Below are 17422 nucleotides of genomic sequence, written 5' to 3' on the forward strand. Positions count from 1 at the left end.
AAGTAGGCTTAGAAATCATATTCTGCTCTGCTGCATCATCACTGTCTCCAGACTGGTTCCCATCCATAGAGCTCAGAGGAACGCTTGCCTCTGTCCACAAAGATCATGAAGACCTCCCCAGAGGAGTAGAGACACCAGTGAGCTCAGTAGACCCAAAATGCTGGTCTGCCAGGGTCTGTCCCCTTGGCAGGACCTGCTACTGAGGGCAGGGGGTAGCAGCAGAGGGGACCAGGTGGCATTGCCCACATACAGGTGCCCACATCGGGTCCGTGACACATGGCCACACCTGGCAGGTACACGCGTTGAGAAACATCATCGAGAAGCCTCTTGTCTCTGGAAGGGATCCATTCAACACACTTCTGCTTTTAAACCTTGCCATTGAAAGGCTGCTTTTTTGAGTATAAAGGGCATCCTCAGCCTGGGGACAGCTGGTGCTCTGCCTCAGTAGGGCCCTTGTTGTCCATACGAAGCCGGAGCCACAGGTGGCTGAGCTCTGAAAGCACATTTTTTCCACTCCTCAGCTTTGCTGTGACAACTGGAATTTGCTAGGTGAGGATGCCTGCCACGGCACAGGATGCGGGTGGCCCCTGCACTCCTCTCATGTGCTCGAGGAAGGGCCAGAAACCACATCTGAATGGTACGATGAATGGAAAAACAGCTACTCAAGGACTGAAAGGAGCACATCTTTCTTCAAGGATGCTGCTTTGCTTGGGAAGCACGCTTTTAAAGATAATTCTGCAGCTATATAAAACAGCAAACAGACATTTGATTTCAGCTTTTTTTGTGTGAGCACGGAGGCTAGCATTGCTTTTAAATTGCTATATTTTGGAGAGAAAACTATGTGCTGCACTAGATTGTATCCATCTGATATTTTAAGCACAAAGGTTATTGAACAGACAGGTTGTTGCAGATGCTTGTGCACAAAAGGCACTGGTGTCAGTGTAGAGAAAGGCTGCAATAACCTTCAGGGATTTTTTATTTTCTCAAGTGGATGTAGTGAGGTAATTGCTACCATATCTTTGTACCGTGTTAAACAGCTGTTGCATTTATTAGACAGGAGTCCACACCTAAAAAGTAGCATCCTAACACAGGTGGTACATCAGTTGAGAAAATGCAGCCAAGTTCTGCTTAAAAGAAAGCATTTCAAGAGCATAGCATAACAATTTAAGCATATGGGTACAGCAACAAACTTGATACCAGCATATTAACAGCACAAAATCCCCACAGCCTATCCTAGCATTTTAACACATTCAAAGTGTAAGTTGCAGTGGTCTAATTTCTCCAAAATCAATACAAAATGGAGCAGTTTACATCTTTGTTTAAGATTTACATGAAGTTTGGGATCTGCTGTGAATCTTATCTCAGCTTTTTTAGTCAATTTGCCTCACTTTATTTTTTTTTCTCCTTTTAAGTTTAGAAGGCTTTATATCTTATTTTTTATTCTACAGCCCAAATGACTCAACATATTTTGGAGTACAGAAGAGAAATCTCAGTTCTGTGTACAGGGATAGCATTATATACTTACAAGCTCAAATTTTGGCTCAGCCTTTCTGGGTGGTTACTTGTTATTTTCTTAGCTTAGTATGTGGGCTAATTACCAAACTGACGTTGCTCACCTGAATCTGTTCTTTTCTGTAATCTAAAGCCCCTGGAAGAATGGACATAAAATTTTAAATGAGCCCAGTGAGGTAGACAGCAAATATATTACAAGTCGATGCAAGTTTGACAGATACGATAATTTAGTCTTTTGATAAATTCCAGTTGCAAGAGGCTGGAGTTTCCAAAATGCTGAACAACCACCCACTACTGGAACAGGATGCTGTTCACTGAATTCCTGTGAGGATCAATTTCAAATGTCAGGCTGCATATGTTTTTTTCATAAAAATACAAACTTAAAGAAAGAAATACTCATAATCACAGAACTGAAAGGGTTGGAAGGGACCTCAAAAGATGTATGACTTTTTTAAAAACCCAAGAGTTTGTACACCATGTTTTACAAATAAGATTTGGTTACTGATTTATGACAGCACTACAAGGTTCTGCGTGTCAAAGCCAACTAACCAGCTGCTCATGTTAGTTTATGTTATCTTGTTTTTAAACGCATATTTATTAAAAGCACACAGTAGCAGGCTGTTACATAAAACATAGCCAACACGTAATAAAAACAGATTTTTCCAAAATATTTGAGCATCCAAAAAGTTAAAATACTTGGTAACTAATATTAATAATAAATGCTGTCACCCTGACCAAACCCCAGCCTACATAGCTTTCTTGCTAGGCATACACTGGTTAGGTGCTGTGCCTCCGCACAACCTTCTCCTGCTTGGGGCTGGACATCTCATACTATTTTAGTGGTACACATATTGAAATGTTGTGGGCAATATGCTTTATTCAGTGCCAGAAAGGCAAGAAACAACTTATCTGGGGGATAAGTTGTTGTAACACGCTACTTCCTCACTTCTCAATTCCCAAGTCATGTATATGGTCAGTGCAGTCACGGATTTATTTCCCAGTTTGAGTTAATCATTCTGCTGTCATTTATGCAGTGTTTAGCCAATATTCAGCACTTTCAAACCTTAAGTCCTGTCCTTCATGCTCAGCGTAGCTGTTCGCCAGTGGTAGCCCATACCGATAGGTCTCCACGCTCTCGGCTGGTTCGGCCTTTGCAGGGATTGCATCATGCTGGTAGAGCAACGCTGACTTGATCATCCCAAAATCTTCCTGATTCTTCATCCCTGAATAGATAGCACCTGAGACGTTTTCAGCCACGTGGGTATAGCTCTGAAGGTTGTTCATATCGCAGAGGTTGTTGCTGCATTTCAGCGCAGATGGCTTGTAGGCCCGGTAGGACACTTTTGTGGTAGTCGTGATGACAGTTTGTAACGGTGGGGCTATGGGAGAGGGGCTGGTGCCATACCTGCTGGGGTACTCACCACCATAATAAGGGTGGTTAGCCCTTGTTTGCATCTGACCATAGTCGCTCCTTTCTCTGCTGGCAGTTTTCCCCCAGACTGGTTTCAATCCGTAATGCCTACCAGTATTATCAAAGCTCTTGTCGTTGCTGGCCAAAGAACTATAGTGAGATCCATTCAAATTGATGGGGTCAGCGTCAGTGGGAGGATTTGTTAGATCTTTGTATAATGATGGGTAAGCGCTGGAGCTTATAAAAGTAGGAACTCCAAACTCATAGCTGCACGCTCTAGGCACATAGATCCTTGGATTGGGGCACTTCTGGTATGGTGATAGCTGATCCTCTTGGAAGCTGGCTGAGTCATAAGGTGCTTTGTAGAGGTCAGCGTTTTGTGGCCAGGGGTAAGACTGAGTTGGAATTGAAAAACTGGTGTCTGTGATGATGCTGACTCTTTCTGGGCCATCCATGCAGGGCAGATTCTGCATGTTATTGACGTAACCACTGCTATCATGGTATTTTCCCACCTGGAAAGGATGAGATCTTTGAGATTTGGGAATGGATACCACCCACATACACATCCTGACAGTTGCACTATTGCTCATTTCAGTCCCAAGCAAACAGCTGTAGCATGGTATAAAGCTTTGTTTTGCCTTGGGCATACATGTCAGTATGCATCTCTGACACCTCTCTAATTGACTGAAAACCTTGACTTACCTCCGAGTTTAGAGGTCTCTTTTTCTGGGAATGGTGAGAAGAGGATATTTGCTTCTTAATTGCACTTCGCCTTGCCTCTGCCTCCAATTTACTCTCTGGCCTAGGGTGGTCGTGTACTCCTTTAGCCTAAATAAGGATAATCAAAGAACTAGATGCAAACTGGAAGGAGGTAAGAGAAAATAAAATGCAGTAGTAGAACGAGAGAGAGAGAGAGCAAGAGGCCACATAACCTGTGGCCTGGCACAAGAGAGCACAGAGAAGAATCTAAAGAACAAGGGGGGATTACATTTTAGAAATGAATAAAGCCCAGCTGTGCCAGCTGTGACCTGCAGGTAGACAGAAGTAAGAAGTGTGGGAGAAGAAATCAGAGATAACTGCAGACCTGCAAGACTGGGTGATGAAAAAGCAAAGCTGCTACCCATGTCTGTGACATTCAGGAACAGCTGATCAGAACCAGGGGAGTGGGGGGATGCATTATAAATTTAGTTTAGTTGGTTGACTCCAGGATCCTAGTTCTGCATTATAACATCCGCCACTAAAATGGCAACAACATGCTTGAAAGAGGTTTCATGCTAACGGATGACAAGTATTACTTACTTTGAAAATGATAATCACATTTTGGAAATCTATACCCAGGAAAGCCATCCAGAGATGGTGTGCTATTGAAGCTGCTGTGGATACACAGACTTATGTATGCAAAACTATATTCACATATGACGAAACAACGTATGCTACATGTACTTACCCATTACACTTTCCAACATGGACTTTCAGGTAGTCCCTAATACAAACTAGAAAACTTAAAACTATTTTTAAAATGTCCTCATTCAAATGCAAATTCCAAGTGAGAATTTATCAACAATTTTTATCAAAATCTTTTCAGTTTTTGCATTTTTATGATGCAATGTCTGAATAATAACAATTATAAATAACAGGTGAGAATTAGGGAATGTGGCCGATTTGCTTCCATTTACTGATAGGAAAAACAGAGTTCACTGGAGTCTGGGGAGGAAAAAAAGCCCCAAATCCAGCAGAAAATATAAGCTCAGAACAGAAGGGTTTGGTGAAATTTTTGTCCTAGTACTGCTAAAAAACAACAACAAAAAACACACAGAAACATCATCACAGAGTTTCAAAACCGCCTTCTAAATACCCTTTTTCTGGTGAGCTTTTAAAACCTTTTAGAATTCAAAGTTGTTTTTTTTTTTTTTTTCCCATATGTAGCAGAATTTTTGTTTGAAATTATGCAGTTTAAATGCTTTCATTTCCCCATTTACTTATCTTAGTAGGAAATAAATCTTTGGTCCTTGGTGAGATTCAGTCAGCAGACGTGCTAAGGTGCAGGACAAGCTTTGTTCATATCTGTTTACTATAAACAAGAGAACTTTAGACCTCTATAATGATGTTATAGCTAAGATGGAAAAAAGTTAGCCCTCAAGTACTGCTTTTTTAAAAGACAGGCAAGTGTTACTGCTTTATGTGTTATGGCCAGGTTCATAATACAGATGAATCCAGGCATGAGTCCAAACTCTACTGTACTCACCATGCTCGATGGTACACACACACACACACAAAGAGGAAAAAAAAAAAAAAAAGAAAAAAGGAGATATTTCTGGATATGGATATCGTTTATGTGCATGTCTGTGCACATGCATATACATGCTTTTTACCTGGAAAAATATTGCTTTGCCATCCAGCCTCCAGAAGTTAGTGACCGGATAGCCACTGTGCCCTCGGCAAGGAATGAGCTCAAGGGCTGCATTGCAGTTTGGACAGGCTTTCTCTGCAAAAACAGATCGAGAAACTTTTGAAAAACACTTGTTCAAGGCGAGGGTGCAATCAGAGAGTGAATGGAGCACAAGAGCAATAGGACAAGTCCTTCACTGAAATTCAGATTGAGATATGATATTCCAGTAAATGGGACACAGTCTACCGAGCAGACTATAGCTGCACGGGTGATATAAGCTAACGAATGAAAGGACGGTGGGTCCATTTGCCCGTAGCTATTTCCAAGCAGATGTTGACAGAATTTGGGACTAACTTGCTCACACTGCTTGCAACACCACCTTAGTCTGCATGGCAGAAAACAACCTGGCCTCTGCTTAGAAGTCAGCCAGCCCCAGCTGATGGAAGGGGGGGTCCCCAGGTGCCCTGTCCCACCCCAAGCCTCCTCACTTTGCTGCTTCTGTCGAGCCTTGTCACATATGGCGGGGCGCAGCTGCAGCCTGGCACCGCTGGGCAGGGCACAGCTCCTGGCGCACACCACCACCCCCAGGCAGGACTTCTTGAGGATCTGGCAGTTGTGGTTGTTGGTGTTGCGCATGGCCCAGCCGCTGAGGTGCCTCTGCGCATTCTTCTCCTCACTGGAGTAGATGAGGCGCACGTAGCCATCCGGCCACTCCTGGAAGGCATCGAAGTGCTTGGGCTCCTACAGCAGGGAGAGCATAAGGATGGGGTATCGCAACACAAGGTTGTCATGCCATTGCAAAACGTACAATAGGAGAGGGAGGGCTCCTTCTGTGACCTCTCATGCAGCAAAAGCCAGAAGCAGCAGAAAACGTTTTTGGAAGAACAGCTTATTCAGAAACAGCCTGTGAAAGGAGAAAGGCAACCTGGGCTTCCATGTCACGAAAGAAAATCAGGTCTCCTTCCCCTTTGGGATCACCATTGGTAATGAGAAGGTCTGTTGTCACCAATGCCTCTTTGCTGTAAGGTGGCCCAGCTGTAGGAAATCAGCCTCACTACGAGCACCTATGGGCTGCCCCACCACACTTGTGCCCAGGCAGGACGGGAGCTGCCCTGTTTCTGCTTGCTATTAAGTTCTTCTCACCACAGCGCTATGCACCTGCAGGCTGGAAACTAGAAGTTTTAGCTAAGCAACTGTTGCTTGCAGTGCATCTAACACAAGATGAACAAGGCTCTTCCAAAACAAACAAAAAAAAGAAAACATTGCAAAAACGTGCAACTCTGTACATTGCAGTAGATGCGTGGTGGTCCAGAGAAAGACCATTTCCATTAGGGATGTCACTGGCTTTCCAGCATTCCTTATCAAAATGTGATTAACAGAACAATGAAAGAATGACTGAAATTTTAAGCTCCAATTATTTTACAATGCAAATAGAATTCCCACAATGCCCATTTAACATACACATACACCACATGTGAGCAATCCCAGGGAATTCAGGGATTTACAGAGCATTTGCATCCAGAACTTACAGAGTTAATCATTTCTGTAACTGCATGAGATGTGCAATATATTGTGAGATGAAAATTGCTTGGGTTAAAAATGCATTTGGAGCTCACAAACCGAGAAAAAAAGTGAATGTTCATTGACAAATCTGCTTAATCAAACACATCAGCAGACAAACACAATATTTAAATGATTTAAATTATAATGGAAAAAGGCCAATCCGAGCTTCCTTTAGCATGCAAATGGGGGAACGAGGGAGAAGGAAGCTGGTCTAACAGCAAGGACTGCTTTAAGAGTTTGTACACAGCTGCCCGAGGTTTTGCATTAAATCCCTGCCTTTATTTCCGGCCATCAGCAGAGTCCCTTAAGAACCCCATAACTGCACTGGGAAAGATTTTGCAAGGTAAGAGGTGAGCTTGGTAGGAAGCAATGTTGAGGCTCCTGATGTGGGGGAATTAAAGAGGCTGTAAAGCACAGCTCCTTGGGAGGACAGAGTCATCCCGGAGGGCTTCAGGCCCTGGGGGAAAACCCCAACAGCATTCTGACCCCATCACAGGGAGGTTCCCCAGTTTCCTGCTGATTTCCCGTGCCAGTGCCAACCCCCTCCCCCCGTATCCCCCTCTACCAGGTACCTGCGGCAGTTTGGGGTCGTTGATGTCCCAGGTAAGCTTCATGCTGGAAGAGGGGGCAGCGGCAGGCGGCAGCTCCCGTTTTTATGCCCCCGGGGCGTCCCTGCCTGGCCCCGCTTGAGCGGCAGGGGGCTGGCCCTGGAGGGGACTCCCATAGGGAGGGGGGCTCCTAGCTGCTGCACCAGGTGAGGGCTGCCTGCTCTGCACCCCCCAGTATGCTTAGACCAGTTTAGGGCTGTGCTGCACCTGCTGAACGTGGTTTTTTTTGGGGGGGGGAGGGGGGGGGTAGTAGTTGACGTGCCTTCTGGTTTTGGGGATTTTTCCAAAAAGTTTGTTTTCAGCTCCCAGGAATAGAAAAGAGTTTGTGATGTGATGCTAGAGACTTAGAGTGCTGTGTGTACCTGCAATCCTTTGGCCTCAAGGGTTTTTCTCCTTCCTTTTCATCCCACTGATGCCAGGTAGCCCCTGGGTGGGTAGGTGGGGGGCACCATGGAGCCCCTTGCACCAGGGATGGGGGACACTACTGCTTCGGAAGCATGGGGTGATTGTGAAACTTTGGGAGATGACAGAAGAAAACTTGGGAGAGGGAGGGTAAGTAGAACATCCTCAAATTTTGAGCAGAAAAAGTGATTTTCTTATATTACATTTTCTCTTTCCTTTTAAAGGAAGAAGAAAGCCAAAAATGGAGTAAAGAAATGAATGACAATATGGCAGCTAGAGCAGAAGACTATGTAAATACCTTTTAAATACATCCCTACCTCTGTTTTACAAATTCCTGAGAACATCCAAGTTGGAAGGGACCCAAATATATATACGTATATATATATTTATTTAAAGGTGCATTCTTAAATGCATGTAGCAGGACCTAGGATTTTTAATCGTTTAATGTAACTTTGCAAGTGAAGCCAAGACCACTGCCTTTTTCTTAGCAAACATGTAAAAATTACTGTGGGAGCAGTGGGATGGGATAAGAGCAGCTTACTGCTGCCTGTGCCAAAGGAGTTGCTCGCTCCCTTCCTCGGAATCATTTAAAATAACTCAGTAGCAAAGCTCCTGTGATCCTCTGTCTCTTTTGGAGATTAAGATAAATGTTTCACCTTGAGGTGTAACAGTGAAATGGAAGTAGGGAAACAGTCAAGTAAGTATAGATGAAGCTATTAACCCCCCCAGCTTCTAGAGTAGCATGGTGAGTGTTTTCTTGTAATCAGCACTGTGATGATTCAAATGCCTGCCTATTTTAGCCTCTGTGGTGTTTGCTTCCCCTCCCTCTGCAGCTCGAATCGCTTCTCACTGATGCTTTCAAGGGGAAGGGATTTCAGAAAATAAGTGATCTGCTTCAGGGGAGAGGAATGGAGCCTCTCCAGAAATACAGCGAGTCTCTCTTTTTCCAGCTGGACAAAGCACTGCGAAAGGTGAGTACCCTAACTGATCTTAAATGTCCTGGTGCCTGCCTTTGTCACCCATGGCATCAGGCCAGCCAAGCGTGGCACTGTCTTTCTTCAGGAGCTGGACAAGAACGAATTCCACAATGTTTCCCTGCTGCTGAAGTGTGTGCAGCTCTACTTGAAAAGCGATCTTCAGCAGGGGATGAGTTTGCTCATCGAGCAAGGACTGGTAGACAAGATGAGTATAATGCCTATATAAATTACTAACGTGACTTAGGGTTGCTTGCATTGCGAAAAGACCCTGAAGGAAGCGAATACTAGAGTATGGCTTGTAAAAGTAAATTTTACTCTTTTTAAATAAATATATTTCTTGAGCTGAGCAGGTGTGGGAGGGTGAGTTGTTTTCTTTGCACTGCTTTCAGTGCAGAAGCTAACATTATTGTTGCACCTATGTTTTTAAGCTGTTGAGGGAGGCAGAGGATGAGGAGTTTAGATGAGTGTTTTTTGTCAAACAACATAAATACAGCATAAATTCATTTTAAGTAGCAAAATGTTTGTAGTGGTAGGATTGATGAGCATTTTCAGCTTTTAAAATCATAAAAGCTAACATACACTTTAAGTAGGTCCCCTTTCAGATATAGTGCAACAGGTGCATTTAATCTGCAATTGTATTTTGTCTTCTAATCAGCACAATACTGATTTCAGCTGGCATTAATTGTAGTAATGCACTTGTGTCTAAGCTGAATAATGCCTGCATCTGATGTGGTTTGGAGAGAAGAGTTTGCACTTGCTCTCTTGTGTCCTCACAAGAGTCCTCAGCCCAGTGTGCTGTAATAATGCTTTTCAGGGATATGGGTGATCAAAATTCCTTTCTGGAAACATTATTAATGAAGTCTTGCCCATCTAAGCTCTGCACCTCAGGTATAGATCTGTAGGTAGCCATAGGTGTGTGGTGCTGTGTAGTATGTTGAATAGTGTTCATATAATAACACTGAAAAAGTTTGGGAAATGTTTTAAGCATTATTTCACCTTGGAAACTTCAGGAGGAGGTCAGTTCATGGTAGCTACAATGTATCATGACAAGGAGGTCCTGGGCACCAAGAATGGGTGCTTTGAGACCAGAAAGGGGGAAAAAAAATGGGACTGGGGAGGGAAGGGGGGAGGATGAATGCTGCAAGGGCAGCAGCTGGCATGGCCTGCTAGCAAAATTCAAACTCCTTCTTGCCATGTGGCTTTTAACACAGTATGGAGCCTGTGAAGTGCAGAGATTGAAAACATTCCTGTGTGTGTGAGGCTTGCTGCAGATGCATCTTAAGTCTTATTACCTCTTCTTGTGAGATTTTAACTGTTTTTTTTTCCTTTTACGTGGTATCTTGGTTTGAAAGAACGAGAGGGTTTGTGACCATCATTGATCCAAATGAAAATCATTTTTTGATGGCACTTCTTGAAGACTTCTTTGACTCTGCATTGGTATGTACGTGAATGGGGTGGGCGGGGGGTAGATGGACTGCTGTTATATAAGCTAGCCATCATTCACAAATTTTCTATTCAAATAATAATTATATGGGCCTTGCATTCTAGGATTCGGCCAACTGCTTGTTTTTGCAGGAAAAGTGGGAAGAAATTCAGATGCATTTCTCAAAACTTGAATTGAAGCCCTTCTCTGAAAGCATGAGTTACTGGCACTGAGCTGTACCTCAGATGCAAGTGCTCTTACAAGATGGCCCTGGCTATTTGTGCCTGCAGTCTTTGAAATGACTGACTTAATTCTAGAGGCTAATCAGAGCTACTTGCTGTTATCACTTACTATTTATTGTCAATGTTTTTAACTAGAAAGGTATCAGAGGCCTAGGGATGTGAATGCTGTGATTGGAAGAATGCTTTTAGCACCTTTCCACAAGCTGTTCCCCTGTTATTGCTGTCTGTAGTGCTATAAAGTTTTCTGGGGGTGAGTGCAATTATATGTCCAACTGGATGTGTGTGTGTTTACTGGAACTGTGTGTACCTAGAGTGTAAGAATTTGAGTGCTTATGACACATTAACAGTTCATGATTGCAGTCTACTTTTTAGGACACTATAAAAGATTTTGAGCAAGATCAGGTTTTCTTGCTCCTCTAACTGCATTGAAATTATCAAAAAGACTCCATAAATTATTTATTTGTCAGAGTTTGAATCTTTTGTCCTACTAACAACTTCTGTAAACTTTCACTGTGGATGATGAGGTGATTGTTGTATTATTCTCAAGGGACTTCACTGCTCTCCAAATCTCTCCGGCTACAACACTTTTACAGTAGCATGTGAACACAAACTGTTTGCACAGGCCCATGTATGCACCAAAAGCAGCATGCAGGTGCCTGGGTGTGGGCTTTGCAGGAAATCTGAGGGTGCTGCTGAAATACCTAGGGGAAGCAGGTGCCTCTCCTTTGTGCCACCTGTGTAGTGCCAGCATGTATGATGCACGATGACAGTGTGTGACACCTGTCTCGGGTGGTGCTGCTTTTCTGGATGTGGGTGCTGTAATGTTTTTAGGTTATTTTAGCCCCTGAATGCTGTGGCAGTAGGGGCATAAACACCTAAGCACTTTGTTGCTGTTCTTGGGTCGTTGTGTGTTAACAAAGACATCCTTTTTCCATTAGGTGATATGCAAGTGCAGTAATGAAGGTCAGTATTATTATTTTGTTTAGGCCTCCTGAATTTCAGTCTTGGGAGTACACTTCTTAATTCTGCCTGAACTCTAACCCCTCTCTTCTCTCCTCCCTGCAATACTTTCTTTAAAGCCTCCTGATAGATTTCCCCTCCAGTTCATTTTCCTTAACATTTGCATTATGGAACAAAACACCTTACTATTTATCTTTATTTTTTATATGCTTAAAAAAAAAAAAAGCTAGCTGTGGTATCTTGTTCAAATATACTTTGTTAGCATCAAGTATTACAATTGGTCAGAATAAGCAGTGCTACTGAAAGGATGTCAGCCTGGTCAAGCAGCTCCTGCATGTCTCCTTGTAGTGCCTTCAGGTGCCATTTCTTTTCTGAAGGTGCCCACCTCCACAGGCCAGCATGGTAGCTGGGCACCCTGAAGTCCACCCAAGAGCAGAGGACTTCAGCCGATTGCTTCCCTAGAGGTGTGCAGCATGGGGTCTGCAGGCATGTGCTGAAGCAAGCTGCTGCTGCCATTGTTCAGGGTGCTGCTGCCTTGTAGCTGAGAAATAGGCTAAGTGCTGCTACAGTTCTGTGTGCTCTTTGCTGCTGAGATGATAGCCCCTTTGTTAGATGGGACACCTCTCCTGCCTTCATTTTGGAGCCAAGATGTTATGGCCACAGCTGCTTTTCCCTTATGCTAAGGGAGCAGCTACTGCCAGAGAGCAAGATCTGTGTGCCCAGGGACCTGGCTTCACAAGTCAGATGAGAATGAAGCTGTGCACTGTGCACCAGGTAGCTTGAGCTTATTCATCCTTGTCCCATGTTTGAGTGGAAGTAGAACGGGCACTGGGGTGTTCTGGCTAACACAGTTGCAGTTTGCACTATTGGCTTCTTTAAAAATCTGAGTATTGCTTGTTTTATTTGTTGTGGCTAGTAAGTAGCTTCTCCCTTCTATGTCTATTTAAATAGCTACCCAGGTCTGCAGTTAAAGTACCTGGAGTTATTTTTGCAGAGAAGTCACCAGGACCCTTCTGTGACTAGGTGATTGCAAGTCTTGTTTACAGCTGAGTGCACAGCTGGGATGTTTTTACTCCTTCAACACCACGAAGTCTAGTTGTTTCACTTATCTTTTATCCAGAGATCAGCTCATTGCTAGTAGTAACCTTGCAAGCTCATTTCATAGGGAAGAAACAACTGGTGAATTTATTTCTGCCTGAGCTAGGACATCTTGTGACAGAAGGAAGCATTTGCTGTGCTCTGCGGCTGGAGGTAAGGCTCATGCTCAGGGAAGAAAATGTAGATGTGCCCACACACAAGGGTGTGTGAGTAAATAAGGTGAAGTATATTAAGTTGGCTTCTTTCTTCCCTGTTCTGCCATCCTCCTTCTCTTGGGGGGAAAGGCTTTGAGGACTCTCAACTCTATACTAGACAGTGTCCCGCGTGAGGAGAGGAAGAAGTTCCCCTTGTCTGAAGAGATTTGCTCCCTTACGTAAGTGTTTTCTCCAGCAATCCCTGTCTCAGGGAAAGAAGTGCTAATTTGCTGGGGGCAACTGGCTTCCCAGCTCTGGGGCTGTAGTACTTGCTCAGTTGAGCAGCGTTCACTGTTTGGGCACAGAGTTACAGGGCTCTCCCTTGTATTTTACATGTGATTGTTGGCATCAGTTGATAGTGTATTAAGAAGTGTTATGTTAGGCTTACATTAGGGTTTTATTTCCACTTTAACGTATTGAATTATGTTGTTTCAGGAATGACCTTGCAAAAACGATACTGGAGGTTGGTGGTAAGAACTACTGAGTGGATATTCTTATGAAGCTAGGGTTTGTTTGGCTTTACTTCATCTGCTTATTTAATACAGATGAATTAATTCAATTTGTTTCCTTATAAGTAGTTGATTCTTGGGGGGTGAACAATCGGATGGTACTTTCAGAAAATCTTTATCAAAAGTTGTTCAATGCAATGTGTATTAGATCTTTCTAGTTCGTAATTCTTATTAACTAATAAAAAATCTAAACTTATGTGCCTAAGAAGGTAATTTATGTTTGTATTACAAAGTATGTTTGCATTTAGTCTTAAAATAACACTGAGCTGTAATGTGGACAAACTGCATCTAGCAAGGTGTTATTACATCTTGAGTGTGATCTTCCTAGCCATTCTTAGCCTAGTGTGATTTTTTTTCCTAGCCATAATGTTTTCTGCGGAGTTAGTGTGGAGCACGCAATGTGACTTAATTGTAGTGCGTTAGTGAGGAGGCTTCCCTCTCATCCCCTCCCTGATGCCCAAGGGCCTCTCCTGACAGGGCTGTGTGCAGTGCCCTGCACACCATGAGCACAGGCAGCAGGTGATGCCCACAGCTGGCATTTGGCTGCTGTCCTCTGCTGCCTGGGGGTGCTGTTCCCTGGCTCCCTTTGGGTTCACCCTGAGGAACAAGGCTGCAAAATATGCTAGTGTTAAGAGCAATGATGCTAACCCTGTTTTGCCAGGGGGGTATTTATCCTGTGCTTATGTTTGCCACGTAGATTATGACCTTCAGGTTGCACTTTCAGAAGCACTTTGTAGGCTAATGACAAAAAAATGGAGAGATGACCTTGTTCACCACTGGTTTGAAGATAACTATCTTGCTGAAGCTTTCAAAGAGATCAAGGATAGAGAATTTGAGACGGTGAGGGTCCTTATTTTGAAAACAACGTGTTTGGCAAGTCTGTACAGGGGCTGGTTTTGTTCTAGTTCATTCAGGATGTCCTTGTAATAAGTTCTTACAGAACTGATTTTTGTAGATACACTAAGTTATTTATTTATTTGTGAATGTGCTTCTTTTTAACCTGGCAGATACAAAATCACCTATCCTTAGAAAAGCCCTTATTTCTGAGTTGTTCTTTACAAATATGTTTGCTTGTATGGTTTATGTTTGAAGGCTTGCTGGTTATAAGTTGAGTTCAACCATTTGTAGCAACTTGGGTGTTTATTCTTGGCCTTTGGTGTCTCACTGAGTTTTAAAAAAAAAAAAAACAACAAAAAACAAACTAAAATTTGTAACTGGAGTAAAGGTTATACATCTCCAATAATGTAATGCTTTGTAAAGAAGACATAGCAGGATTATTTTTTTAATAAGATATTATTTGTCTTGAAGGACTGCAGGAAATTTCTTAACCAGCTAAATGAAAGACTTGGGGATGACAGAAGGTAATCTGTGAACTGAGAAACTAAACTGATGTTCCTTCAATTCATTTAAAATCGGGGGGGGGGGGGGGAAGTAGGATTGTACACTAACTTGTGTTCTGTAAAAAAAAAAAAAATACATCACATCCATGGTTAATGAAGTTACTAAGAAAAAGATTTTATTCTAATAGTGGTCCTTTTGAAAGTTAAAACTACTAAAGACAATGTGTTTTTTCTAACTTCTTGGAAGTTAGTCATTTTGAACAATGAGCCGTGAAGATTGGCAGCCAATCTTTAGCTTTCAGAAAGTCAGATTCTGATTGATGTTCATATGAAGTCTGCTTTTCTTCCAGAGTCTATTCGTTTCCTTGCATATCTGCTTTTGCTGACATGAACCAGGTAAAAGATCTTAATACTGGATCACATTATCTACAGTGCTGCCACAGTTAAAATAGGTACTTGGTGCAGTATATGTTGTCTTTCCACCCCCCTCCTGTTTTTCATTAAATAACTTAATTTTCCAGAACTTAGAGTGTAACTTTCCATTCTAGTTCAAATGTTTGCTTGTTTGTCACCCAGCTCCTAATTTACTGCTGCTGACTCTGCTTGTGTGTCAGCCAAATGGCAGAGGCAGCACTTCTCTTCATGGTGATGACTGAAGAGAGACCTTCTGAAAAGAAGCAGGAGAACAGGAGGACTCTGATTCCTCTGGCAGAGCTGCTCCTAGACTGCCAGAAAACAAGATCAGAATGATGCCCATGTATAGAAGAGGTCATAGTCATGGTTATAAATTGTGCAGATTGCTTTCCAGGTCTTTAAGTAAATGTTCCTGACATTTGTTCAAGTGTTGACAAGTGTTCTTGACAGTTGTACCAAATCAAAACCAAGTCAATGAAGAGGTTTGTTTGAAGCTGGTCCCACTGGGTCAGCTTATCTCAAGTGCTCAGATACATAGAAAGCTTCAATGTTCCCTGGTGCAAACATGCAGGCATTTGCCTGAGGTATTTCCTTTCATTTAGCTGATGTACATCCTCATTTTGACTTGGTGGGCATGGCTGAGTTAACTAGCTATTGTGAACTGGCCAGCACCTTACATGTTGATCACAACTCTAATTTCTGCAAGGTGTGTATATGTGGAGCAACTTTCTCCAGTTTCATTGCAGTAAAGAAAACTGAGAATAATGTATTAGAAGAAACAGCAACACAGCTCTCATGCTTTCCCAGGTGAAAAAGCCATCAGATGAGAAGCTGGAGGAGTTCTGGATTGACTTCAACACTGGCAGCCAGAGTGTGACTTTTTACATAGACAGTAGTGAGGTAATAGTAAAGCCCAGGTGGCCTTGGGTTAGCCTAATATACCAGGTGGATGCTCCTCCAGCCTTGCTGATGTGGTGGTTTTGGTTTTAAAGGGTGCTCTCTGGGACTCTGTGAGGCTGTTGAAAGATGCTGTCAGCAGTTACAGTCTGAAGGGTAAGATTTTTGCAACCGGCATTACCCCTTGCTTGGCTGTGGGCTCACAAGACATAGGGAGCCAATGTAAAATCTCAGCATCACCAAAGAGTTCCCATGCCTTCCCTTCTCCATGCCATGTGCTCTGTCACCTTGCACCAGCTCTGCTTGTTGGACCATCTGTGAGCCCATTAACCTGTGAGCACAATAACCTGACCTTGCCTGCCCCCTCTAGCCCACCCCAAAAAAGAGTTGGAGCATCTCAGTCAGGTCTGGCAGCAACTACAGTGGAAGAGGAAGGCAGGAGAGGGACTTATGCCCCTGGGAGCAGAGGAGGGAAGTGGAAGGAGAAGGGGAGGAGGGAAGAGCCCCTTGGCTAGGCTGGCTCAGCCTGTGAGATTAGTGTAAGGGAAGATCTATGCTAGCTGCTTCAGGCCCTACAGAAGCTTATTTTCTGGATGGTGCCTGGGAAATGGCTACGCTGCCATTAAGAGGAGGACTGAAACAGTGATTGAATGTACCCAGGGCAGGGGAAACCATAAGAGCTACTCAAAGTGTCACCAGGATGCTGTGCGCGTAAATGACTCTTCATTGTGTGTCCTGTAATGGCAGTAGGTAAAAACGTGAAGAGGAAAGGTATTTATGCCTTGTGGAAAGGACAAAGGATCTGCTTGGCACAGACAGCAGCAAAGCTGTACTGGTGGCTCTGTAACCTGCCGAGGTGGCGGGGTAGGAGGTTGCAGTCCGAAGGCCTCTTCTCCCAGTCAGACATGTCGGGGGGCGGGGGGTTGGTGGTGCTTGTAGAGATATGAGGGTACTGGATGCATAATCATCTAGATCCAATGAGAAAGAAATGTGTCAATGGTGTAACTGGAAATGCATGGGGAAGGTGTGAAAGAAACTGCCTTAAAACTGAAGAACAAAAACACTTATTCAAATGTTTTTGGAGTAACAGAATGAATGCATTGCTCTAAAACAGATGTAGCTGTTCTCTTCTTTTTTTTTTTTTTTTACACAGAGGGTGGTGGAGAAAAGATTGTTAAAATTTACATGAAGATTCCTGCTACTCTTAACAAGACAGAAGCAACAAAAATCAAAATATGTTTCAGTGCTGAGTATGAAATTTTAAATATACTTAAAAAAGTCCTTGGAGAAGAAAAAATGATGGTAAGCTCTTAGTATGGTTTGCCTTTTTTCTTCCCTAAATTTTTTTTATTGATATACACTTGGCAAAAACATTGTGCTTCTGTTTTTCCCCTGTCTGTTCATTATATATTCTTCTTCCCCTTGAGGGTTTGTGACCCTCCATGTGGACACTTATTGTTGGCCTGAAAGAGGTGTACTGGGT

At 43.2% G+C, this 17422-nt stretch overlaps 2 protein-coding genes across 18 annotated transcripts in view; one reads left to right on the forward strand and one right to left on the reverse strand.

Annotated features, from left to right (window-relative positions):
- On the reverse strand, nt 1-7509 carry GCM2 (glial cells missing transcription factor 2). Of its 3 annotated transcripts, none has more exons than XM_013096982.5 (5): nt 6842-7095; nt 5801-6053; nt 5296-5408; nt 3626-3751; nt 1-3435 (listed from the first exon to the last, which is right to left on the reverse strand). In XM_013096982.5, the coding sequence occupies exons 1-5, from the start codon at nt 6953-6955 to the stop codon at nt 2539-2541; spliced, it is 1503 nt and encodes a 500-aa protein (XP_012952436.3). In that variant the 5' UTR covers nt 6956-7095; the 3' UTR covers nt 1-2538. The 3 variants fall into 3 exon arrangements, with proteins under 3 accessions (XP_012952436.3, XP_012952438.1, XP_005017011.1); XM_013096984.5 differs by lacking the exon at nt 6842-7095 and adding an exon at nt 6150-6820; XM_005016954.6 differs by lacking the exon at nt 6842-7095 and adding an exon at nt 7448-7509 and having other exon boundaries at nt 2-3435.
- SYCP2L (synaptonemal complex protein 2 like) overlaps nt 7090-17422 on the forward strand; it is a 27705-nt gene continuing 17372 nt past the window's right edge. For 10 of the 15 annotated variants that reach the window (XR_003495415.3, XR_011806792.1, XR_011806793.1 and 7 more), the window contains exons 1-15: nt 7235-7478; nt 8110-8175; nt 8719-8856; nt 8948-9067; nt 10195-10299; nt 11466-11490; nt 12608-12738; nt 12870-12958; nt 13215-13249; nt 13986-14128; nt 14597-14649; nt 14979-15024; nt 15850-15942; nt 16035-16095; nt 17093-17241. Coding sequence is in view for 11 of the 15 variants with exons in the window: in XM_027451576.3 (XP_027307377.1) it covers nt 7470-7478; nt 8110-8175; nt 8719-8856; nt 8948-9067; nt 10195-10299; nt 11466-11490; nt 12608-12738; nt 12870-12958; nt 13215-13249; nt 13986-14128; nt 14597-14649; nt 14979-15024; nt 15850-15942; nt 16035-16095; nt 17093-17241 (1263 nt within the window). In the remaining 4 variants the exon portion in view is untranslated. The other 5 variants (XM_027451579.3, XM_027451580.3, XM_027451583.3 and 2 more) reach the window with 5 other exon arrangements.

Source organism: Anas platyrhynchos, chromosome 2 (genome assembly GCF_047663525.1).
Source record: "Anas platyrhynchos isolate ZD024472 breed Pekin duck chromosome 2, IASCAAS_PekinDuck_T2T, whole genome shotgun sequence".
Lineage (NCBI taxonomy): Eukaryota > Metazoa > Chordata > Aves > Anseriformes > Anatidae > Anas > Anas platyrhynchos.